The sequence below is a fragment of the Sarcophilus harrisii genome, chromosome 3 (assembly GCF_902635505.1).
Source record: "Sarcophilus harrisii chromosome 3, mSarHar1.11, whole genome shotgun sequence".
Lineage (NCBI taxonomy): Eukaryota > Metazoa > Chordata > Mammalia > Dasyuromorphia > Dasyuridae > Sarcophilus > Sarcophilus harrisii.
The window spans coordinates 80,815,935-80,841,691 of NC_045428.1; the positions used below are offsets into that span (position 1 = coordinate 80,815,935).

Sequence of the window (25,757 nt, forward strand, 5' to 3'; positions counted from 1 at the left end):
TAATAGGATAAAGATACTGAAAACAAAAGTTTGAGAAGCACTGCTCTAGTGGATTATCAACTTAATCTTCATAAAGTACAGATTGGATCCCATTTTCCCCCTATTCAAATTCCAGTGGTTCTTTTTCTTCAGTGAATTTACGTACCTCTTTTTTCATTTGACCAATTAAGTACAGCCTGGATATGTAGGGGTATACCTAGTGCCAAATCTGTGGCTCCTTAAAAGTTCTTAAGGCCCGATTCTGACCATAGCAGGAGGGGAAGTCAAGGCAGAGGCACTCTCTTCCAACCAAAAGCAAATCCTTTTCAGGGATTTAGCTGGAAAACTCTCTTCTAGCTTACTGCTCACCCACATTTCTCAGTTCCAAAATTGGTTGATATTTTACTGAGAACCGACAGGTTGTGAGCAGATTCGGATCAGAATTAGGAGCAGTGATTAAAAGTTGCACTGATGAAAACTTTAATTCAATGCAAAGAAAAACTTACAATGAGAGCTGTCCAAAAGTAGAATTTGAGAACTAGTGCATTCCACATCACCATAAATTTTCAAGTGGTAACTGGATGACTTTTTTTTGAGGAACATGTTCGAGGGAATTCCTGACCAGATCCAAGTGGGACTGGGTGACCTCTGAAATCTCTTGCAATTTTGAAAGTTTGTGATTTTCTATTCAAGTGAAAAAAATGTGATCCCTTCTGGCATTACAGTTTAATTACCATGACTGAAATTGTTAATCATCATAAACATTAGAGTCTATCATTGAAAGCTTCTGGACCTTAAATTAATCTGGCATACCTGATGGTACAAGAAAGACTTCTACCCCTCCTGAGAATGTCAGTGAACTTAGAGGAAATACAATAAAGAAAAAGGAAAGAATTAAAGAAGAAATAGGTAAAACTAGCAGATCTTATATACAAATGATCCTTTCCACATCTTTAAAAGAATATTTTTAAATGCCAATGTTTGTTATTATAACAAGGCTTTATGCTATTTCATACTAGTTATGCTTAATTAAGCACTTTCACATTCCAAATAGAAGATGTTTCACTATCAAAGTAGTTAGGTAACAAGATGTTTATTTTATAGCATCAAAATAAACAAAAAGCACCTTAATCTCCAAGAGAAATATAAAAATTTTTATAACAAATTTCTTTTTTTTTTTTTTTAAAAAGGCTCTTTTTGGTTTGTTGAAAAAAATTACATTATAACAAGAACACTATACATTAAGTTACAGTAAATATACACTTTCTCTTTTTAAACTTTATACAAGTTATAAACATTTTTCATATCCACATGATTAAGCATGTCTCTATAGTATATAAAGAGAAAACGTGGATTTGTTTAGTTTAATACTAAAAACTAGTCAAAACCAAAACAAGGACCCATATTTTCTATCACTTTTCTGCATTTTAGTCAACAGTTTTTAGATGCATAAGCCTTTTGTTTTGAAGATATTAATTGCCTTTATGGGAAACTGACATTGAGGGAAATTGTAGTTGTTTAATTATAACTGATTTGCAGTGGGACTTGAAATAAATTTGGTGGTTTGGAATATGAAAAGAATAATTTTAATTAGTCAGTAGTTCAGAAATTTGCCCAAATGTCAATTCTAAATCTTTACCTGCTTATTTTAAATGCATAACCTCACTACCTGGGTCCACCTTATCATATATTACACACAAGAGAACAAGTAAAAGTTTACTACATAAAAACTAGGAGAATGCCAATTGTGTGGTTATAGAAAATGTTATACCATTATGACAAATTCAACACATGCTTTAAAACAAATCTAAGACAAAATATGTAAACACTTAAAAAAAAAAATAACAAAAGCCTAGGCACCTTCAAAGACAACACTGATATAACCTGAGCATGCACTTGGGAAGACAAAGAATATTAAGTTTATAGAACTTATTTGGTAGTTACTTTTGGAAGAACTACTCAGTGCAAGACCCAGATGAAAATACTGATATTTCCAGTATCTACCTATAAGATTGAAAGAAATGTAAAATCAAAGATTTAAGCATTCTTTTACGTTTGTTTTTAGGATATACTGTTGCTTTTTGTTATAATAAGAAGCAGAGATTTAGCAAAATGAGATGAAAAGAATATTTGTACAGAAATCTCTTCTCATTAAGAGTTTAGGTTTATTATATTCTCTAAAATCTCTTTAGCATAAATTAACAGAACAAGATATGCTTCTTAATTATCATTTCACTAACCAATTTAATAACTAAAGGGAAAGAAAAATCTCTAAAAGAAACAATGAAAATGCCAAATTAATAATTTCAGTAAGGCTGAGGTTTACTATTTGAAATTTTAAGGAACAGTAATAAAACACTAATGTGAGAGGCAGCAATGGAAAGTAAAAGTTTTTTTTTTGTCTCCATATCCCTAAATTTGATATATAGACAACTTAAATTCACTCATTGGTTTTTGGCAAGATATCCACAAACTTTAGTAGAAATTTAAGTTTAAGGCAAATTATCAGTGGACTTAAGGAAAAAAAAAAGATCAAATATAACACAGACTTAACATAATTTGATCTAGCAGAGCTGGAGCCACTATGAATGCCCACATTCAATATTTTCATTCCTTAGGAAAGAAAACATTTCTTACTGAAAAGTTTTAGACTTAACCAAAAATTAAACTTTATATTAAATAATACCAAAAGTATAAAATATATAAAGCAAAAATATTTATAATTAAGATATAGTTTCCATTCTTCATCCACTTGGAATGAAAGAACTCTCCAAATATAGACAGATACTAAAATAATTGAAATTAAGGATGCAAATCCTTCATGACTTTGCCTAATCACTTTAGAAAAACAAAAAGTAGTCAAAATATTAACATCAAACATCATTTTGCATTGTCTATGTGAAAATTCTGGATCTTTAATATCTAACACTGATGAATCCTTCTTTATAACTTTTTAAATAAAAAAATTTAAGTAAGATGAATACTTGACACTATTCTTGACTTTTCTGGCTTAGCAATATACCTGAAAACAGGGGCTTGTATTGAAAATGCTACTACGATACTTGGCATTTAAAGTTAATATTAATAATTTAATTAGTAGATGCAATAGATCAATACATTTTACTACTATAAATAACAATAAATTTTATGCATAAATACTTTTAATGGAAATACATTAGTTCTAAATGCCAGTCAATCCATGAAGAATTTTGTTTGGCATGGGAAAAAATGTAAATACATGCCCATTTTATTTTTCAACGTAATAAAAAAAAATTCTGAGATCAGTTTAAAAAGGTTTGTAAATTGCCTGTAACCTCTGGGAACCTTTTTGTGTTCTCAAAAGTTCTTTAATTTCATTGATGGTAGTGTTTTAACCATGAGGATAGTATTTATCTATGCTACATGTACTTCTATTGCTTTTTTGTATAATTCAAGTTATTTAAGGATATAGGATTTTCTGTACTTAGAATATTCTAAGTATCTTTCTGAAAACTATGAATTAACAAGCTCTTTGTAACTGGAAGTGCAAAAAGTTAAAGGGAAGTAGCTGAAATACAGCCACATTTCACCAGAAATGACTATGGGTATTAGTAGTCATAATATAAAAACCATTGTGTTTTCTTTCCAAGTGAAACAGATTGTAACCCTAGAGAAAATAATTTATAATATTAAAAATGATTTTTGAACAAATGATACCTATCACATTTCATATTTTAAATAAGCTTTCATGTATCATCCATATTTTCTTTATCCTTGGAAGTCTTGCTTGTATTCAATCTCTTCATTAAGTACTTTTTCCCAAAGGAAAAAGGTTCTGCTTATGAAAGCCATTTTTTTCTTTCAGAGTTTAAGCCCTAGTATTTTGTTTCTAAAAATTCAAATAGGAAAAAAGAGAAAAAAGCCTGCTTTATGACTAATGCATGTAAGAGCATGTTTTTGTCATCTATGAAGCACCAGAACCAGATAAAACTTTCTGCAAGATGAGTAAGAGAAATATTTACATTGGCACCAAACCCTTGCAAATCATTCATTTCAGCCTACTTTTTGAAATACTGGTTAAATCAAACAATTTTGAAATAGCAAATCTACCTAAAACTGAGAAGAGAAACTCTTTTATAAGGTAACATAATGACTCTGAATTGGCACAAATCATTATCAGTTTTGTGTGAAAACATCCACTAGAACTCGTCTATAACATACTCTTTATAATACCACTGTGAAGAATGGCACTATTTTGACACTACTTTCATTTCCAAGATAGCTGAATTCTTCAAAACTGTAAGTATTAAAAAGGCTTAAGAAAGTTAAACTATGGATGAGGTATTTCTGTTCAAATATTATTTGCTTGCTCAGATAAAGCTGTTTCGCTGGGCTCTTCTTTAACTTGATTCACAGAAATAGGACCTTGTAGATTTTCTTCAACTTTAAAAACAAACAAAATCAGATATTAAGGTTTTAACAATGATAAAAACTTTAGAACTACATATATTTTAGAAGCCAAGCATGACAACAGTTTAAAATATAACACAGTTAAGTTAAACTCTAGATTGTATATTTGAGGATGTAACAATTTTGTGATTTATAATATTCGTGTCACTCTTTTTTTGTATGTGAAAAAAATTTATTGCTTGAACATAACTAACAACAAAAAAAAAGAGAGAGGAATGTGGACAAAATCATAAAGTTATTCTTCTCTAAATGTCTTCTATGAATAACCAGCTCATTAAATTTAAAAGAATCATAATAAATAGCATTTTTCAAATAGATGTTTGAAATTAGTTAAATTAGTTTTTGAAGATAGGATACCACTGAATATTTATGTAAATAAAAGGCAACAAAATTAGCTTTTTTTTAAAAAGGGAAACCAGATTTTTTTTAGGAACATATGCAACAAGTACTTATATGTGCCACCATTTCAGCGATCTTTAATTATACAGATTTCCATGCTTGTGTAGTTAAAAGTTAATGGAAAATTTCTGTTGATTAAGAAACTCTAGTATTTGTCCTAATTTGGAAAAAGAAAGTTACATCTTTAAAGAATGTTTTTTGTTTTTGTTTTTTTTTGCTGAGGCAAGTGGAGTTAAATGACTTGCCCAGAATCACACAGTTAGGAAGTGTTAAGTGTCTGAGACCAGATTTGAACTCAAGTTTTCCTGACTTCAGGACTGGTGCTCTATCCACTGCATCACCTACCTGCCCCTTTAAAGAATGTTTTAACTTGATATAAATGTAAATCTAGTATATACCAGCAGCACTACTGAAAACAGAAAAGTAGGGGGTCTGAGTTCATCTCTCTCTGGGACATCAATTTTTTCAGATGATGAAAAGAACAGAGATTAAAGCAACCACATAGTTCTTGAAAGGGAGAGTTGTTATGTAGCAAATGAATATTCTCCCCACCTCTAAGCATCCGTCATCAGCTGTCAACTCTTACTGTTCAGTGAGATATAAGAAAAATACTTTTAGTCAGCTAGATAGTATTTAAAACATTTCAGTTAGTGTTTTTTTTTTAAATTAATGTTTTCTGAAGGAAATTACGACAGACTCAATAGTCTGAATGAAAAGAAGTGGTACTGTAAGGTTAGATAATTGTAATTATCAGTTCTAAAAATATATATCTTATATGTTGTCTGTGCCTGAGTTAATTTGGTTAGAGCATGATCTAGAGCCGAGGCTGACAGCTGGGAATCTGTCAAATGTGTGCCATTGACTATTGGGGAGAGTGGACCATAATGTGAAGACCTCATACAAGTTCACTACCATTACTGAAAATTGGAGTTTATGACCTAAGGACAATCAACTGTTACACGTGTCTATCCAGGAAGCACATCAATGTTTATTTTAAAAACTCATTACTAGAAATGTGATTTTTAAAAATGATTCTCACTTTAAGTTTCCGACAAATGTAATTACATTTCCAGTTATTTCTTTGGAGATACTACTTTATTCTCCCATTAGAATGGAAGATTCTTGAAACTAGTAGCTTAAAAATAATGTTTTGGTCATGTATACTTATTATGTATCTAAGTTATATTTTAATATATTTAACATCTACTGGTCATCCTGCCATTTAGGGGAGGGGGTGGGGGGGTAAGAGGTGAAAAATTGGAACAAGAGGTTTGGCAATTGTTAATGCTGTAAAGTTACCCATGTATATATCCTGTAAATAAAAGGCTATTAAATTAAAAAAAAAAAAAAAAAAAAGAAACTAGTAGCTTAGTTACTCAGTGGATACAGCATTGGATCTGGGGTTGAGAAATCTTGATCTGGGGAAAATGATAGCACCTACCTCCCAGGGTTGTTGGAGGATAAACTGAAATATCTGTAATATTTGAAAAAGGTTCTGCAAACTCTAATGTACTATAGAAATGCTGGTTATTATTAGAAACCAGGACTTTTTCACTCTTGTTTTTGAATCCCCAATCAGTGCTTAGACCAAAGCCAGGATTATTCTAAACTTTTAGTGAATGCTTGTTGATTGAATCAACTTCTATATTGTAGTCATTTACATTGATATAACTCATCATTCTAATGTATCCTTCCTGATAAGTTGCTTCCATATGAATGACATGCTGAATGTCTTATAACTAAACTCTTCCTTCCTTTTTTCCTCTGAATTCACTGTGACCCACCCACAAATTTTCCTTGTTTATAAAATGTTACATTGTTATTTTCCATGCTATTTTTCTACTTCAAGATATGCCTGTTATCTGTAGTTGTAGCAGCTGAGTCTGGTGTCTTTTTTAGAGAAGAAAAATTTACACACATGCAACAATGCTAAGACAAAAGCACCAGAGACAGCAGTCCCTTCTTTTCCTTTCTTCTGCTTTCAGTGGTGGTTTGTCTATCCTACATGTCAAACTTCAGACAAACTGCTACCAATAAGAAAAGAAAGGAAAAATCTACTACTCCTCTCAGTTACAGCTGGTAGTTTACTTGAAATGGATAAAGCCCATTATTGCTTATAGTGATTGTGGAAAATGGATTCATTCATCATTTTCAGATCTCCTAGGCCAACAACTCAACCTTTGTGGTTCCTAGCTAAAATTCTTATTTCTTTTTCTTCCTATACAATTTGATTGATTGTCAATTCTATTTTTTCTTCTTTTCTTCCCCTCTTAGACCTTTCATTTTTTTTTTTTACTTCTCACAACATATATACTTTCATCCTTTATCCTTCCTTCCATTAGAAGTTTCTTCATTTTTATTCATGAAGTACACATTACTCTTCACACCTTCAAAATCTTGATTTTGTACTTTTATTGATTTTAGTTTTGATTAAATTTAGCGATTTTAATTTTTGAACTAAGAAGCTGGGAAGGACAATAGAAGGAAGTAGAATAAAATAAACACGTTTAATTTTAAATAGTGAGATTTTTCCTTCTTTCTTTTTATTTCATTTATTTATTTATTTATTTTTGATGAGGCAATTGGGGTTAAATCCCTCTTTTGCAGTCTTTTTTTTTTTTTTTTTTTTTACCCGATTGAGATTGAAAATCTATTGAGCAAACTATAAATTTTCTCTTGCACGTATTCTTATATTGCTAGTTTCATAAATATTAAAAGTGGCAATAATGTAGGCAGATTTCAACTTACTAAAAGTAGGATGGCTGTTCACAATCCTTATTGGAATGGTTTGTACATCTCCCAAAAAAATCTGATGAATACTTCCTTCTAGGCTTCTTGTATCCTCAACACCTCCAACTGCTACCAGTTGGCCCATTGTAACAAGGTTCTGATCTGGCCCTGGAAGGTTCCCCAATGTAGAAGAAGCAGGATGATTCTGAGTTAGGCAGGTTCCTGCTTGAAGGTTATGTCCTTGAGTGAGCACAAGAGAATGGTTCATAACAGCACTTCCTACTGAATCCAGAAGGCTTGCGGAAGTAGAATGAGAGTGACTATTTACTGATATCAAAGCAGTTGTTCCATCAGTAGAAGTGAATGCTGGTTGTAATTGTAAACCCTTTAAAACATAAAAATCAATTACCAAAATGTCTAACAGGCATAATTTTTTTTTCTTACAGGATACTGTTCTTCATTCAGATACTTGATTGGGACAAAAAAATAATACTGGTTAAGTTTTCTTCCTCTAACATCCTCTGGTTCTATCATTATACCATACTAAGAGGAGAAAGGAGAGTGTGTTAAGGGGGTGAGAACTTTAAGTAAATTTCACTGTATTCAAATCAATTCAATTCATATTCAGTATAACATCAGTCAATGTAAAAGGTGCTAGGTTATTTCTAAAATGGAAATTTATAAGGAATAAATTCTCTGTGAAAATTATCATAATTTTTCAATCAAGAAAAAAAAAGTTCTTTGAAAATCTGAATGGAAATAATTAAACTTGGCTGCTTTGTTGAACACCTACCTGCAACTGGGCAAATATTTTGGGCTGAAGTGAAGAGAGTGAAGATAGCAAGTGGGCTGTCTCTGGAGACAAAGACTCCCCTGTCTGATTTGCTTCCACTTTAGTGATAATCGATTCTCCTGGTGAGCTTCCTAAAGTATATCACATCACCAATAAACTGTTAAAACAAGAACTATTTCTATTGAATTCTAGGGCAATTTATTCCAGTCCCTAATTACTTGAGTTGGTTTGAAAAACTGGATTATAGAACATCATGAGGTTAATTCCTTCTTCATGTTTTTAGGCAGAGTAACACGTAAAATTCTCTAGATATATAAGAACCCTATCCTGGTTGTTGCTGTTTAGAAATCTCCCTTCATAACTTCCACTCTCTTGTTGTTGCCTCTTTATATGCAATATCAGTAACCAATCAATAACAGCATGCCTATTATGTATATCAACCAGCACTGTGGTTTTATAGGCACCAAGCTTTTTGGTATCAAGATGACAAATATCTGAAAAGAAGACTCTTGGAAGATAAAGCTCAGAAGAAAAAAAGTAACAATCACATTGCAGAAAGAAATAGGAATAAAAAAAAAAAAAGGCCTTAACTTTCGGGTCAAAGGTACCTTTTTGGTTCAAACCACCTCAAGATGGTTGCTGGTGGAACTTTCTTAGCTGTCTAGTTAGGTTAACCAACTGATTATCTTTTTTGTTTATAAGAAAACATGCAAACTGGTCTTTAGGGAAATTTGCAATTGGTCAGATTCAGTTAAAAATATATTTTAATTATATTTAGCATGAGCCTACCCTCAGTGGATGGCGATGCAAATGTAACTGTTACAGTCTCAGTGAGAATGTTCGCACTGTCTGAGGTCCACTGGAACTGAAATGAAAAATAAACTATTCAGTAAACATATGAAAATATACATATCAAAGGAATGATATGAAAATTATTAATAATTATTATTCTCTATATTTTTAAAATTGCAGTTATCTTTTAGTATGTATTTGCTCTCTTTATATCTGGGTATTTAAATTAATTAATTATATCATAATGCTATAACCCCTGCCAATCAATTATAAAATAAAAATACTTCTGCATAACTTTCAAGATTTCAACATCACTGCAAAAAAATGATAAAAGCAATGAGAATGACTCTAAAAGCCACAAGAAAATAATATTTCATTGTGGTATATTTCTTCAAGTGTGCCTAGAAATCTAGAACCATCTTTGATATGTAAGGTAACCCATTTGAAAGGAACCAAGAAGAAATTCTTAGCAACTGAAGTCCCACTATTGCAGTGACTTCTTCCTATTATCTCTTTTCCCTTATCAGGAAGAAGGTTAATAGAAGAAGAGAGAAATGGGTTAAAGACAGGAGTAGAGTTGGGACCCTCATCCTAACCTCACAAGGATTATAGGGTGAATGAAGGATTAATCCTATGTTTTGAAATCTTGAATTGACAAGTCATTTAACCATGTTAGCCCTCAGTTTCTTTATAAAATGAGGGGTTCTGACTCAATGGCCTTGACTATATCATATTTTAACATAGTTGTTTTCATCTTCTCTCCTTCATTATAACATGAGCTCCTTGAGACTAGAAATTGTTTTCTGCTTTTCTTTGTATCCCAGGCCCTTAATAAGAGTTTTCTGGCTTGACTGTAAGGTCCCTTGTAGCCCTAAATCAATGAACCCATAACCTTATCTATCATGCTTTGTTTTTTTGGTTAAAGTGCCTACTTAGTTATCTATTAACTACATATTTCAGCTGACAATGTGAAAATGAGTTTTTATTCTTCCCAGGCCAGAAGATCTGGGAAAATCCAGATGTACCAGATCTGTGTGGTATGATCTGAGAATAAAGAGAGTAGGATGGAGTTCACTATCTTTTTAGGGGTGAGCCATATATGAAAACCAATCTCATTACTCTGTAGCTAGTGCAAGTGCATGTAAATCTACCCAGTGATTTCACTGTTCTAACTATACCATCAGTAAAATTTGGGATAAACTTTTTTTAGTTATAATTAGGATAATTAGGATAAATTTACATCAATAAATTGTTGGGGAAATGAAAATAATTAAGTACCACTTGTCTGTCCTGAGATGACACTAGTTTTCTTGTCTAAAATAATGGGGCTGGACTAGATCTTGCAACTTTCTATGAGTCTGTGAACTAATGTTGTTAAGGAGAAATCCATCAATCCTTAGGGATTTATGTTTAGATAACAAACACTTCATTATCTACTGCTAACACTTATTTATATTTATAATTTCCTTTACAAAGTAAACATTCTAAGTTTAGTCTTTTACACAAAAATTTATTATTCCTACTTGGTCAAGAAAACAATGCTATAAGCTTAAGAGAAATAACATGCATTTTCAGAGTGATTTTTTTATTGGATAACTTATTTATTTTTATAATAAATAAAATTTAAGAAGTAAACTAAATGCTGGTTAACATTACAAATGGAACCTATCATAGACACAACAGCAAAAGGAAGCTGAATAAAAACCACAAAAGAAATTAAATGCACTTCCAATCATACCGTAGCTGGAGGAGTTTCTGAATTATACACCATCTCCCCGTTTCTCAAGGACTTCTGTACCTCATGAATATGATTTTTTATGTCATTCACAGTTGGGAAAAAGGACAAATTATGTCTTTCAGGTATCTCATCAGGCTTAAACAATTCCCTCTCTACAAATTTTCTGTATGAAAAGGGAAAAATAATAAAATATATATGAAACCAAAACCAGAAAGATTTTTTCCATATACAGTATGGCTTATTAACTCCATAACTTTTTAATAATTTCCCACTTTAAATTTTTCTACACTAGAGTGTTCTAAACTGTACATGGATAAGAAAACTTTAATGCTTTGTTTCTTTAAATGACTACATGTAAACTATTTTGGCATTTAATGGGAATAACTGAAAAGAATAAACCTTTTCTGCCCCAGGAAAACTAAGGGAGGATTAACAAAACAGTACAGTGGAATGGAATAATACATGAAACATAATGTACATAAAGAAATATGACTAGGAAAGCAGTAATTACACCAATTAAATGTGAAGTATATGATGAAAATGAGCATACATACAGAATACTGGAATCATTATTAGTTAAACCATGAGATCAGTTAAGTTACATATTAGTTAATATAAAAAAATGTATTCGTGTCATTCTATAATATCGTCTTTAGAGTCTGTACTTAAGATCTTTTCTAGGTGAGATCACATTATAACATAGCCCTCTGATAATATTATTAAGTCTCTAAAGAAGAGGGTTCAAGATTTACTAAATTCTGAATTTTAACATGTCATATTCACATAAGAATTTTTAACTTGGAATTCATTAACTTTTATAAAAACATTTTGGTAACTATATTTCAATATAATTGGCTTTTTTTTTTTGGTAATACTGTGTATTTTATTTTATGGATTTAAAAATATTATATTAAGAGGGTTCCATAGGTTTTACTCTCTGCCAAAAGGGTCCATGATAAAAAAAAGATTAAGAATCCTTACTTACATATTTATATTAAGTAAGTAAGTGAGAAAAAAATACTAAGATGATTGCTGATCAGAAGGATCTATAAATAATTACACAGAAAAGTTATTGGGATTTTCCCAAAGGAATGCATGAGGATAACAACTATCAGCCTGGACTGTAAAGATCAACAACTGATTTTGAACTCTCCATCTCTGATACTAGCTATGTGATCACGGACAAATTGCTAAATTTCAGCATGAAAAAATTTTCTAAACCTCAGGTTATTCGTCTGTAAAATGGAAATCATAATAATATGTTTAAGTACCTACCTCCCAAAGTTGATAAGAGAAGCAAATAAATAATGTATATAAAATGTATTGTAAACTTTAAAGTACGGTATACATGCCAGCCATCACTGTTATTATTAACATGATGAAAAAGACTTCAGGTTCTCAAATGACCTAATTTTAAGTGAAAAAGTTTAATTATTTGTTGCATATCAAAGAATTCTGAACAAAAATCTACAGGTCAATTTCCTTTAAAAAATGGAACATCCAAATTCATCCATTACAATTCATCTACCACACAAGGTGCTTCATTAAATATTATGTAAAATATTTCAAATATCTGGTTCACTAGATAGGTCTTAGTCTTAAGTGCAAAGATATTTTTCTGTGGTTATTTTTATTTTAATATGATCTGACAAATATACTATTTTAAGTTAGTTTAGAGATATTCAAATTTGCTAGATCTGTATACTGTATACATGGTTGTAAACACTGGATTTTACAATACTGTGACTTGCCACAACCCTACTAGGAAATTATTGGTTAAGGAAGAATTATTTTTTCTAATAAACCACAACATCTTACTTATCTACTCAGTGAAAAAGGATTTAACAAGTAAGTGGCATACTAGATCAAGCACTGGATTTGGAATCCAGCCTCAAATATCATATCAGACAAGGCAAATCACTCAACCACTGTTAGACTCAGTTTCTTCATCTGTAAAATGGGGATAATAATAGTACCTATAATTCACAGGATTGTGAGAATATGAGAACATATGTAAAAAATACTGAAAATCTTAAAGGCTAGTTATTATTTATTCTGTACCCATAATGTGTTAGGTACCAAGGATATAAAGACAATAACAAAACCGTCCCTTTCCTCATGGAGTATCCCTACTGGAGGAATATAATATATGCACAGGTTAAATATAATAAAGGTAAAATTTAAAAGGAAGAAAGCTTTAAAAAGGAGTTGAGACGTGAGTTGAGCCAAGAAGGGAAGACAAGGTGTCTAGAAAATAGAGATGAGGAAGGAGACCCTTGGAATGAGAACCAAAACAAAAAACCACATGGAGGCAGGGAATGGAATTCTGAGTTCTGGGAATGATTAAAAAGTTCATTTTGACTATAACAGAGATTTATAAAGGGGCGTAATATGAAATAAAGCTAGAGAGATAAGTGGGAACCAAATTAATTGCAAAAGGTCTTAAATGCAAAACTAAGAAGTTTGCATATTATCTTCCAAGCAATAGGGAGCTACTGAAATGAAATGTTCAAGCAGGGGAGTTAAATGGTCATATTTAATGGTCTTAGTAAGATTATTTGGGCACCTGTGTGAAAATGAATAGGAGACCAATGAAAAATCTATACCTGTAGTCCAGGCACAAGGTAAGGAGTGATAGCTATGTAAATGGAGGAAAGAATAGATGCTGAACAGAACTTCAAACCAATATCTTGTTTCCATTATACCTTAGTTGTTTCCTCACTGCATAGACTTGTTCTATTCCCTGAGATACCAGTTCTCTGATCTTATCTGCTACTTGTGGATGTAGACGTGAGGATAAAGTGCAATTCTCATCCCGAACTGTATCTTCCTCATTTTCAAGTGAAGACACAAGAAGAGGGGAAGGAGAAGGAATGAGGCAAGGTTTCTGCAGTTCATGATACTGATGAGCCTTTCGGGTGGGCAACTGTACATACCACCTAATAAAGAGGAAAAAATTTAAATTAAGGCATAAAATAGACATAAGGAAAATAATTTCTACTGAAACTATCAAGAAAAGAAGTCTAGTCACAAAATTTCATGGTAACACAATTTTATAACAAATTATAATATATGCTCTGTTCAACTTCGGTCAGATTGTATTCCAATCAAAAAATTTTTGTAAACCTTTATAAACCTTTTGATAGACCTAAAATTGAAGAGACAGTGGAGATCAGAGTATTACATACATATAATTTTATATTAAGTCCTATGTCACTGGAATTTTACTTCACAATAAAAAAGGCAATACTGTCAACCTTCATATCCTGAAATGGGCATCATCCCATTTACCCTCCATTTTACCCCAATTAAGCTTCTGCACTGCACCTACCATCCTTTCATCCAAAGAGTGGATGTGATTCAGAGCCTGCTGAGCTATTTGGGATACTCTTCGCTCACAGGGGCTCAACAACACTGCCTCCACAGCACTCTCAGCTCCTGTTGGCCCAATGAGCAAGAGAATCAACTGGAAATCAAACACAGGTCTCTTGTATGGCAATGCAGAAAGCAGCCACTAGGCAAATGAACTAGCTTTGAAGGATAGTATTTGAATTGATGTTTTTATACATGTTTGCAATGGTAACTTGATGAAATGAAAATTACTTACAGTATCATACACATTGGATCAAAAGAAGATTCCATTTTGCTCATTTCCCATGTAACTAAATCTTTTAAAGGCCACATGAAAGCAGGATATTACATGGTTACATAACAACAGTCAAACCTGGCCTAAGTTAACAAAAATGAGAAATTTAGAGATAAGGCTAACTCTACTTTCTTATTTAATACCTACATGGTGAGGGCAATGTGTCATGTTAAGCTCCGATTTTATTGCAATTTACTTCTATCACAGTGTAGCAAATTATTGTCAGGTACAATTTCTATTAAGGAAACAATAACTTATTTAAACTCAATTATGAATTTTTTCCTTGTTATATATTTGGTTATCATCAGTAAAACAAAAGTTGGAATTTGTAATTGGGTTATACAAACTATAATCAGATCATTTTGAAAAAAAAAAGTTGTGGTTTGTAAACTCTTTGTTCATGTTTATTTATGATAGATACCATCTATAAATTCCAAGAATTGCACAAAGAAAAAATCTTCTTAATCCTTAGCAAACTACTAGTGAGAATACTTCTTTAAAAAAAAAGCTGGAAAAAATGATAAACTGTCTTTCTTAGACATTTACTAATTTTAGGGATTCTTGCAATTTAGCTGATAAAATGAAAATGTCAAAGAAAAGTATGAAACTCATACCTGATAACCCCTCCAGCTTCTATCATATTCTTCTTCAACATGTTAAAGGCTTTCTCCTGTTCCATTCTGATGATTTTCTTATCAATTTTGGGGTCAGTAGAAACTCGATATTCAGGAAATTTCTGTACCTTTTTAATGTAAATCCTATAAAAATGAAAGAGTGGTGATAGCTTAATATATAATATTCCCAGGGAATTCTAAATTATTGACACATGCACATTATACACATCAACACTCATACTTCTTAAGAGATTCATAAAAAAATAAAGCACAAAAAGTTATTTTCAATATATAACAACACTACACATTACATAAAACTTCATGAATGCCCAATAATGATCATTTCTGCTGGCTACTTCAGCCAATTTAGCCAAGAATCTGAGGAGCTTTTGTTAATGTTATCAGAGACCTAGCCTTCTCTACTACTATTATTACAAACAACCTCTCACAATTCTGTTATTATTTTAATGCTCTACTATCTGTTCTTATTTCTAGTCAAGCCCCACTCAGTTACTGTGCACAACAAAATCAAACTGATATTTTGCTTCAACATAACATACACTTTTAATGTAATGCCTTTTTTTTTTTGTTTTCTTTTGATCTGATCTGAGCCTTTCAATTAGGTGCTCAAGGTTTTCCATAACCTAATCCCACATGATCTACCCAGCCTCATTTCTGGTTTTTTTGCTTCTTCTTCAAATGAAAATTTGAATAATTCCCCCAACAAAACATGCTTATTCCATTTTTGAGCTGTTAATGTCTGTTTTTACCTAGGGGACACTCCCCCCCCCCCCCCCCCCAACACATACATACCCATGGCTCTTCTCCAACTCCCATCCTATATAACATCTGTGAAGTGTTCCCTGATAACTTCAGGTCATACCATATTCTCACGTGCATATCACAAATGCACTTGTTTTGTTCTCAAATTGTTTTGTATGTACTTTGCTTCTTGAACAAGAGTTCCTCTTGGGCGTGGATATTATCTTAAACTTTCATATTTACCAGTACCTAGCAATCTGTTAAGGAAATAGTAGGTACTCAATAAATATTTGTTGATTTATGGAGAAAAAAATCATTTCCCCACCTGTAGAGGTATTTAAAGTCAATTCACTGAAAAATATAGAGAAGCTTAAATTTTTATATTCTTTGCATAATGAAAAATTTCTCTTTGAGATTTAAATATAAATATTGCCTAAATTAATGCAATCAGCTTAAATATGAAAATTACTGTACAATGAGTTAATAGTATTTTTAGAATATTTTGTGATGAGATCTGATGCTAAAATAAAGTATTACAAAGTCTCACAAAATTCCAATTACTAGTTTGTTCCATTTTTGCCTTTCCTTTTTATGGGGATTTGAGGAAACTTTCAATTCCTGAACAAAAATAACAAAGTAACATTTTAAGAAAATTTTCTGATTCTCAGTGTTTTTATGTTTCTAATTATAATGGTATGCTCCTTATTCCATTGGATCCTAGTCTAGCTGAAGCTTACCGTGCTGGACAAGTGGCTTTGTAGAGCTGACAGGAAGAGGTGCTGTCCTGCTCACCAGTTTTTTTGGCCTGGAAACCTTTCCTCCTTGGCCCAAACTGACATTCCATCACTATGGCTCTGCTCCCTATGGACAGATACCAACTATTATGTCATTAATTCAAGTATCTATCTAATCTAGCCACTAAGTTGAAAAATAAATTGTCAATGGCAATAAATCTTTTTCATGATTATCATTTTAGGGAGAAAGGATAGTGGTGGGTGCCCAACTAAGCTTAGGTGGAAACACAAACTGTATCTTGTTCAAGTTAATGCATCTTTGTCCCCAATTTTTTTTAGCTAAAATGCATCATATAAGCATACCAGATACCTTAAATGTAATGTAATAACACATCACAAAATTGACAAATCTTTTTGTTCATTGTGTTTTATAATTGTAATATTTTCACTAATATGCTAACTTGTTAAAACAACTGTGAAAACTTCTTATAAAGTCTAAGCTTTTTGGCTGAATGTTCTGTTTCACTGAATAACCTATTTAATCTTGTGAGATCTTTTTAGTTTTTATTATACATAATAAAAATAATTGATATTTATATAACACTTGTATCTTTACCAAGAATCTTAAATCCATTATCTCATTTGATTCTCCCAACTACTTCTGAAGAAAGGAAAAGGAGGTCCAGATAGGATAAAGGCCTTGCCCATGGTCTCAATACTAACACATGTCAGAAGCAGGAATCAAAACTAGGTTTCTTCCTAACATCAAATTCTTACTTTCCCCTATGAGATGATAGGTTTATATTATATAACCTATAGGATTCCCTTCCAGCTTTAAAGTCATGATTACTATAAACCTCTTAGGAAAAGGAAAATGGTGTGCTGGTGACACATAAGAGGCTTCAGTTTTTAAAATGTTCCCAAAAGCCCCATTCCACATTCAGTAGGAACCTGGTTTATATAGGTCATTTATTCTTGGGAAGGAGATTTTTGAGGGAGCAGAGGGGATATAATAAAAAGTAATTATGCATTATGTAAGAAAAGTTATTAAATTGTTCATACCTTTTGACCCAGAAACCCATACTACCAGGTTTATACCTCACAGAGGTTAATGGCAGCAAAAGAGGCCTATATGTATGAAAATAATGATAGAAGTATTATTTATAATTATTAAAAAGCTGGAAACAAAATATATGCCCAATGTCAAAGGCTGTACAGATTTTGGCATATGAATGCAATGAAATATTACCGAACCCTAAGAACTAACAAAAAACACCAGACATTGGTATAAAGTAATGCTGAAGGATGAAAGCAAAACCCAAGAAACAATATGTACAATGACTATAGCAGTGTAAAAAAAAGAAAACAAAATTAAGACAACAAACAATGTTGGTACCAAGTAATTCAATTTAAAGTGCATATTCTTTTTTTACTATTAACAATCAGTAAATCACAAAGGTGGAAATTTACTTATATTTAAAGTTGTAATATTTCTTTTAGGTGATTTTGCTTAAATATGTTCATGAAATATACATGGGGGAAGAATTATTGGATCATGTTCATGTCAAAACCAACTTTAACAATTTAAAAAATTCTTTTGAAGTAACGATGTTTTCTGAGGATGAAATAACTTGAAAAATGTAACACAGAAACTCAGACCTCTAAGAATACTAAACTCTTTGGGGAACCAACTTGCCAACTCCCAAGAACTTGGCCTCCTAATGGAAATTAAGAGAACTGCCTGTCCTGTGCAAAGTCACATTTGTGCATGTATCTCCAAAAGAATTAAAATCTCTGTTATCTTTTGAGTAAAAGATTTACACAATACCATCCTTAAAAGGTATCAAATTCTGGCAATAGGTTGTATACAATACTAGCTATAGAGATTGAGCTATTATATCCAAACTATAGAAAATGAGCTCAGAAGTGGAGACTATCCTTAGGAGAACTATATCAAAACACATTTAAACAAGCTAATTCTTTTACTTTTATTAAATGTTATTCAGCATTATATTATATCATAATATATTTTATATTATATTAATATGTATATTATAATGTGAAATCAATTGATTACAATGATAATCCAACAAAATAAAAGTCTCCAAGGAGTAACGAACAGCTGGACAGGTAGAGCCTTTGATAAGAAATTATAAGTCTATTATACTATGCTAGGATGGTGAAAGGCTTAAAGGAAATATTCTGGTCTGCAGACACCCTGAAAAAGAATTCTGGCATTAAATATGTTCTGTATTGAATTGCTTGCCATCAATTCAATGGCATCAATTCAATTGGGGGGAAAGGAAGGGAAAATCTGAAACACAAAGGCTATGCAAGGATCAATGTTGAAAAATTATCCATGCATATATTTTGAAAATAAAAAGCTTTAAAAATTAAAAAAAAAATGTTCTCATGTAGAATATGTTCTCATGTAGAGTAAACTTGAGCAAATGAGTTTCATACCTTTTCTCTCTCCCCACCATCTCTACTACTTCAAGTGAATCTAATCCTTCCAGTATTGCATCTGAGATTCCTCAAATTGGGTATAAGACTTCTACAATATACTGTTATACGTAATATTACTCATCTCAGGTCCCTTTTAAGCCTTGCTTTGTCCTAAAGTGAATTTTTTGATATAATATTAAACTACATTTCTAGAAACTGTGGTGCTGATATATGGTTTCAGGGACATGAATAAGAAAATTCCAAGATTTAATTCCATCAATAAGACTTTAAATATTTATGCCACGTGAATATTATGTAACTTGCATATTATTTTCCTTATGATAGATAGCAATTCAATTATTTTATAATTATTTCTCATCCCCCAAAACTTCTAGCAAATATGAGTAAGAACAGTAATGTTAATGGAAAAAAAGAAAACTCAGAGATGATTATTATTTGTTTTAAGTAATAATACTCTGCCACTACTACATTTTTTTCTACTAAGGGCTTATTCTGATGCCTCACTGTAACGTAAAGGTAGTGCTGGATACCTAAATAAAACACCAGTGAAACATAGGGTTCAAAAATCCCTTTACTTTAAAGTTTTTCAAATCAACTTCAGAAGAGTTTTCATCTTTATAGGAAAAGAAAAACTACAGAAATGAAATCACAGTTCTTTTGAAATATTAATTTACATTAATATTGTTGAGAAATTTTTTTGTTTTTCAAACTAGAGAGAACATTATGGATTTGTGTTTTAAAGTAGGTAATTTTTAGATTAGAAAGCTGATTTATTTACTGACAGGTTTTTTGTTGTTGTTGTTTAACTTTTATTTAAATCTGCCAACATTTAGATAATGAGAAACAGTATAGGATAGTGAGCAGCTAAAGCTAGCACTGGAGTTGGGTTCAAGTTCCATTTCTGACATATCTTGGCAGTGTTTCCCTGGGCAAGTTACTTAACCCCTCCATGCCCCATGAAGCACACTGAGACTGCAAATTACTGAAGTGTTACCCATCTACATTGGTAGAGAGGATTTCCTCATCATCAGTTCCTTACATTAATAAAATAATAGGACCAGAGGAGATTAAAAAAAAAAAAAACCTTCCACTTAATTATCATCTGTTAAAATGAAAATGTATAATCTCAAGAAAATCTAATTGTCTATGGGAAACAAAGTATTAAAAATACTCTTTAAACTTGCCTGCATTGACAAAAGGGATTCCATCATATGGAACATACTGGGATTTCCACATTAAGCGTGTAGCAGGTTTTGCTGGGCTTGGAGATTGCCGTGTCCCCCATATAGTCTTTGTCTGCTGCTTGTGAAGTGTTAGTACACTTTCTAATTCTGTCTCACTCACACAATAACCACGGTATGAATCTCCAATTTTCTGCATGGATTAGTTAAATAAGAAAAGAAAATTTCCTTTACTGCAAAAGAAAACTGAAATATTTTGATATTTTAATAAGATTAATAACCTGTTAGGTTGTGGTATAACCAGAATATTATTAAGTATTTAGCCCATTGCATGGAACTTAGTAGACACTTAATAAATGTAATGTATTGCTTAAGAGAAAAAAAAATAGCACTCCATTAAAGATTAAAAATGCAGTGGATAAGGAAAATGTATATAGTAGCTGGGGAGAAGCAACTTTTTAAAGCTGAGAGTACGTATGCTTAAGTACCTAGTACTCAAAGTTTAGTTTAACAACATTTTAATTTATTAGAGCAAAGAGAAACAAGTGGACATTATGGCACTTTGAGTAGTATAAAATGAAGTCACTGACAAAATACAACTTAAAAACAACTTGATTACTTCTTTCATGAGGCAATGAATCCCAAGTTTAGCCACTGAACATCTGTCTATATCCAGATTCTATAAAAAGATCTACCAAAAAAATTCATTCACATGACTACTCTTCTAGAAAAAATCAAGGACTACTCTAGAAGTGAGATATCTAGAGCTGTAAGATTATACAGTTTTCTTTTATAGACTACAAGAATGGGAATACAGTATAATGTAGGATTACATTTGTAATAATAATAATAATAATAAGTAATCTAGCTCCTCTCTTGTCAAACTGATATTTTAATTTTGGAGAATAATTTAACAATATAAAGAAACTGGCAAGTGTCTTGCTATGCCTACACTTTTAACCTACAGAAAAATTTCCCTTCACTAAAGAAATGCACTAAAAGAATATCCTGCTATAAAACTTCAGGGTTAGAAATTATTTCAGAACGTGAAAAAGATAGGACCTTCCCCAATCCTACTTGATAAGTTTTTAAAATTATAGTAATTCTTTAACATCAGCTTTATTCATACAAAACTCTACTATAACATCTAATTAAGGCAAGGATCTGACCCTAGGTTCTTTAAAGCTCATACTAGCAAAGTCCAAAGTTAGACTTTGATTCCAGGAATAATTTTTAAGAGAACCTCAGGAGAAGATGTCTTTCACGAGGAGGCTAGACTCCTGGTGATGAATTCTTTGGCCATGATAACTCCATGAAAAAGAAAGTAAACCAGATGCCTTTCACTCTTTCAAAAAATCTTACATTTTTTGTAGTGATGGTAACAGAGTATAAAGATGACTAAGAATGCTAAGAATCACTCCATTTTTCATAATATAACTTACTCATAGAAACTATAAATATGAGATTCCTGTCCAATAACTAACAAGAGAACATACTTCTGTAGACACTGATTTATATCAATCTTGATATTCTAAACAAAAAATGACCCCAAATGCCAAGAAGTTGAGGCTAAATGGAAAGATGATTATAGGCTCTTCTTGGAGAAGAAAAAAAAAAGTTTCTTATTGCCTTTGGTTTTATCAGAGATAGTAAAAAAACAAAACAACAACAACAACAAAACACTGAAACACAAAAACCAGGAAAAATACTTGGTCCTTTTATGTTGCAGTAATTCACAAGTATTTGTATGAGAAATGTACCACTGTCAACCAGACTAAAACCAGCCTTTAACCTGTAGGTGACTGGAACAGAACAAAGCAAGTGAAAGACAGGAGAGTCAGGAATCAAAACAAAAGTTTAATTTCAAAGTGGGGGGAAAGGCTATGCCCAGAAAAAGAACTCTGGGAGATGACTAAAAACCATTACATTGAATTCCCAATCCCTATATTTATGCCCACCTGCATTTTTGATTTCCTTCACAAGCTAATTGTACAATATTTCAGAGTCTGATTCTTTTTATACAGCAAAATAACGTTTTGGTCATGTATACTTATTGTGTATCTAATTTATATTTTAATGTATTTAACATCTACTGGTCATCCTGTCATCTGGGGGAGGTGGTGGGAGGGTAAAAGGTAAAAAATTGGAACAAGAGGTTTGGCAATTGTTAATGCTGTAAAGTTACCCATGCATATATCCTGTAAATAAAAGGCTATTAAATAAAAATTAAAAATAAAAAAACTGAAAAAAAAAAAAAAAAAAAGTGGGGGGAAAGGCTCACAAGCCAAGACCTATGTGCCAGAGCTCTACCTCTGGGAGGTATAGAGATGGTGTGGGGAAATCTCAAGACACATACTTATGCCTATTCAGTGAACTGGAGCCTTGACAAGGAGGGATAACTAGTAATGTGATAAGTATGATTCATTGCCAAAACATACCCATGTTGGGTATACAGGTGTTTGTCCAAACTCAAAGATGACTTGATCCTGATGTGAAACAATTCTGGGATTTTTCTGTGGCTAAAATCACCCAGAGGGTGAGCTCAAAAGATTGTTGTTATGTCAAACTCAGGGCACAGCTTGCTTCTTGGGTCTTTGCTTTGGAAAACGGGGGGCCTCTTAATATCACACCATTAACATAAGTGCAGTTTTATGCACTAACTCCTATTTCAAAGTATGATAAAGCATGGAAATTTTTAAGTTTCTATTAAGATCTTCTCAATTTAATCAGTATATACTTTAATAATGAATGACTATAATGCAAAGGTTGGCATAGAAGAGAACAGTGAAAAACATGTTGAAAAATATTTCAGGACTAAAAGATATCATCAGGTTAAATGCAATGGCTCCAGAGGGCCGATGATCATACATACTTCCTTTCTTCTGGTAGAGTTAGTGAATTACAAATGAAGAATTACATATACTTTCAGAGGTAGTCACTATGATACTTTGCTTTTCTTAACTATTTGTCTTTATTATGAAGAAGAAATTCTTTTTTGTTTGGGGGACAGTGACTAGAAAATGCTACCAAAAAAGCATAATTTTTTTTACAAAACAAAGAAGTTCAAGAATAAGAAATACGGCTTGACCTAGAAATTATGCAGAAGCTTCATATACATATACAATCATAAACGTTTTCTTGCTGAAGAAACAAAACAAATTAAATTTTAAAAACGAAACTGACTATATTATAATAGAAAAGAAAAAAAATTATTAATGAAGTAGAAGTTATTTCCAAAGCGACTAGTCATCCATGCAGAGAACTGATGTTTTAAAACAAAGATAAAAATCAGTACCAAATAAAAAGAAATTATAAAAATGAAAAAGCATGATACATAACTGAGTCAACTATAACTAGACGATTTAACAAACTTCTGATATCTTTAAAATGGAAAATGGACAAAGGAATGGACTACACATTACCATTTTCTAAGAAATTTTTACTACTATAAATCAATTACCACAATATGAGACCAAATAAACTTAGAAAATGCTTCCAGCAAGTACTTGGTAAACAGATATGACAAAGGGAAAGATGAGTTTAGATTATAAATTGATTTGTAAAAGATAATATAAATCATTTGTTAAACTGAAGTAAAAAGCAATTCACTTCAATTTAACAAACATTAAGTACCTTCTTTACCAAGGCACTAGTACTACAAAATAACAACAACAAACGGTTTTGCCGTCTAGAAGAAACTTATTCAAATAAGTCAATATAAAATATATTAAAAGTAAATACAAGTAGATAGAGCACAAGTGGATAGAGGCCCTGGAGTCGGGAGGACTGGAGTTCAAATTTAGACCCAGATACTTTTAACTTACTAGCTGTATGACTCTAAAGTAATTTAAGCCCAATTGCATTGCTTAAGAAAAAAAAATAACTACAAAGTAATTGTGAGAATGGGAGAGAGTACCTTCAGCTAGGAATCAGGAAAGATTTCATAAAGAGGAAAGGCCTTAGCTGAACCTTAGAGAGAGTGGAAGATTCCAAGAGACAGAAGTGGAAAAAATATTCTAGACATGTTGTAAAGGCAGAAAATTGATGATTACATGTTGAGTAACAACTGGCTGGAATATCGAAAGTGCAGGGGAGAATAATACAAAATCAGTTCAAGAAAATGAGTTGAAGTCAGATTGTGAAGTGCTTTAAATGCTTAATAGAGTATTTATTTTGGCGGTATTAGGGAAACATTAAAGCTTCCTGAACAAAAAAGATTGGACTTGTACTTTAGGAATAACAATTTAGGAAGTAGTTAAAACAAACAAACAAAGAAAATTAGAAAAAATAAAAAGGAATAACAATTTAGTATCTGTAGGAAGAATGGACTGACAAGGTGAGAGATTGGAGAAAATAAAACCAAGCTATTGAAATAATCCAGGGCAAGAGGGTATGAACTAGGGTAGTGACTTGTATAGATAGAAAGAGGTGAATGTGAAAGATGTAGTAGAGGTAGGTTATGCCAGAAATGGCAAATTACAGGATGTGAAAAGTGAAGGAAAATCTGCTCATTGTCAATAAGCATTTATTGAGTGCTTTCTATGTGCCAGACAAGTGCTGGAGATACCAAAAAAAAAAAAAAAGACAGCCCTGTCTTCAAAGGAAGATAAAAAATAATTATATGCATAAGAGATATATACATTGTAGACAGAAGTTAATCTTTTTCATTTCATATTTTTATTTTTCTCCATGTACATTTAAAAAAATTTTTTATATTTGTATTTAAAACTTCTGAGTTACAGACTCTCCTTTATCCCCACTCTCAAACCCCATTAAGAAAGCACAAGTGAAGCTAAACAAAATGTTCCATAAGTCATGTTGCGAAAGAATATGTAGATTTTCCCCTTTCCCCTCCCCACCAAAAAAAACCCTCAAGAAAAATAAATTAAAAGAAAAAGAGAAAAAAAAGGGAGGGAGGGAGGAAGGGAAAGAAGGAGCAGAGAAGGGAGTGGGTAGAGGGAGGGGGGAGAGAGGGAGAGAGGGAGAGAGAAAGAGAGAAAAAGAGAGAGAGAGAGAAAATGCTTCAATCTTATTCAAACAATTAATTCCTTCTCTAGGTATGGATAGGATTTTTCTTCATAAAAGTCCTTCAGAATAATAATCATGGATCACTGTATTGCTGAGAATAGCAAAGTCATTCACAACTGATCATCCCACAACGTTGTTATTACTTTGTACACAGTACATTCACTTTGCTTGACTTCATGGAGAACTTTGCTGGTTTTTCTGACAGCATCCTGCTCATCATTTCCCATAAAACAATAATATTCCATCATAATCACATATCACAATTTATTCAGACATTCCCTAGTTGATGGGCATCCCCATAGTTTCCTTTTTGCCCTGAGAAGAGAGCTGCTATAAATATTTTTGTACATATAGATTCTTTTCCTCTTTTAAAAAATCTCTTTTGGGATTCATGCTTAATAGTATTGTTAGGTCAAAGGATATATGCATGATTTTATAGCCCTTTG

General features: G+C 31.9%; 1 protein-coding gene across 1 annotated transcript in view; it reads right to left on the minus strand.

Moving 5' to 3' along the window:
• Window positions 1-2,242: 2,242 nt before the first annotated feature.
• The window catches only part of CARF (calcium responsive transcription factor), a 58,175-nt gene continuing 34,660 nt past the window's right edge, over window positions 2,243-25,757 (minus strand). The window contains 10 exon segments of the mRNA XM_031958307.1: window positions 2,243-4,315; window positions 4,318-4,401; window positions 7,576-7,942; window positions 8,351-8,481; window positions 9,140-9,215; window positions 10,881-11,043; window positions 13,586-13,819; window positions 15,141-15,284; window positions 16,640-16,759; window positions 20,283-20,476. Coding sequence (XP_031814167.1) covers window positions 4,284-4,315; window positions 4,318-4,401; window positions 7,576-7,942; window positions 8,351-8,481; window positions 9,140-9,215; window positions 10,881-11,043; window positions 13,586-13,819; window positions 15,141-15,284; window positions 16,640-16,759; window positions 20,283-20,476 — 1,545 coding nt within the window. The 3' untranslated portion in view covers window positions 2,243-4,283.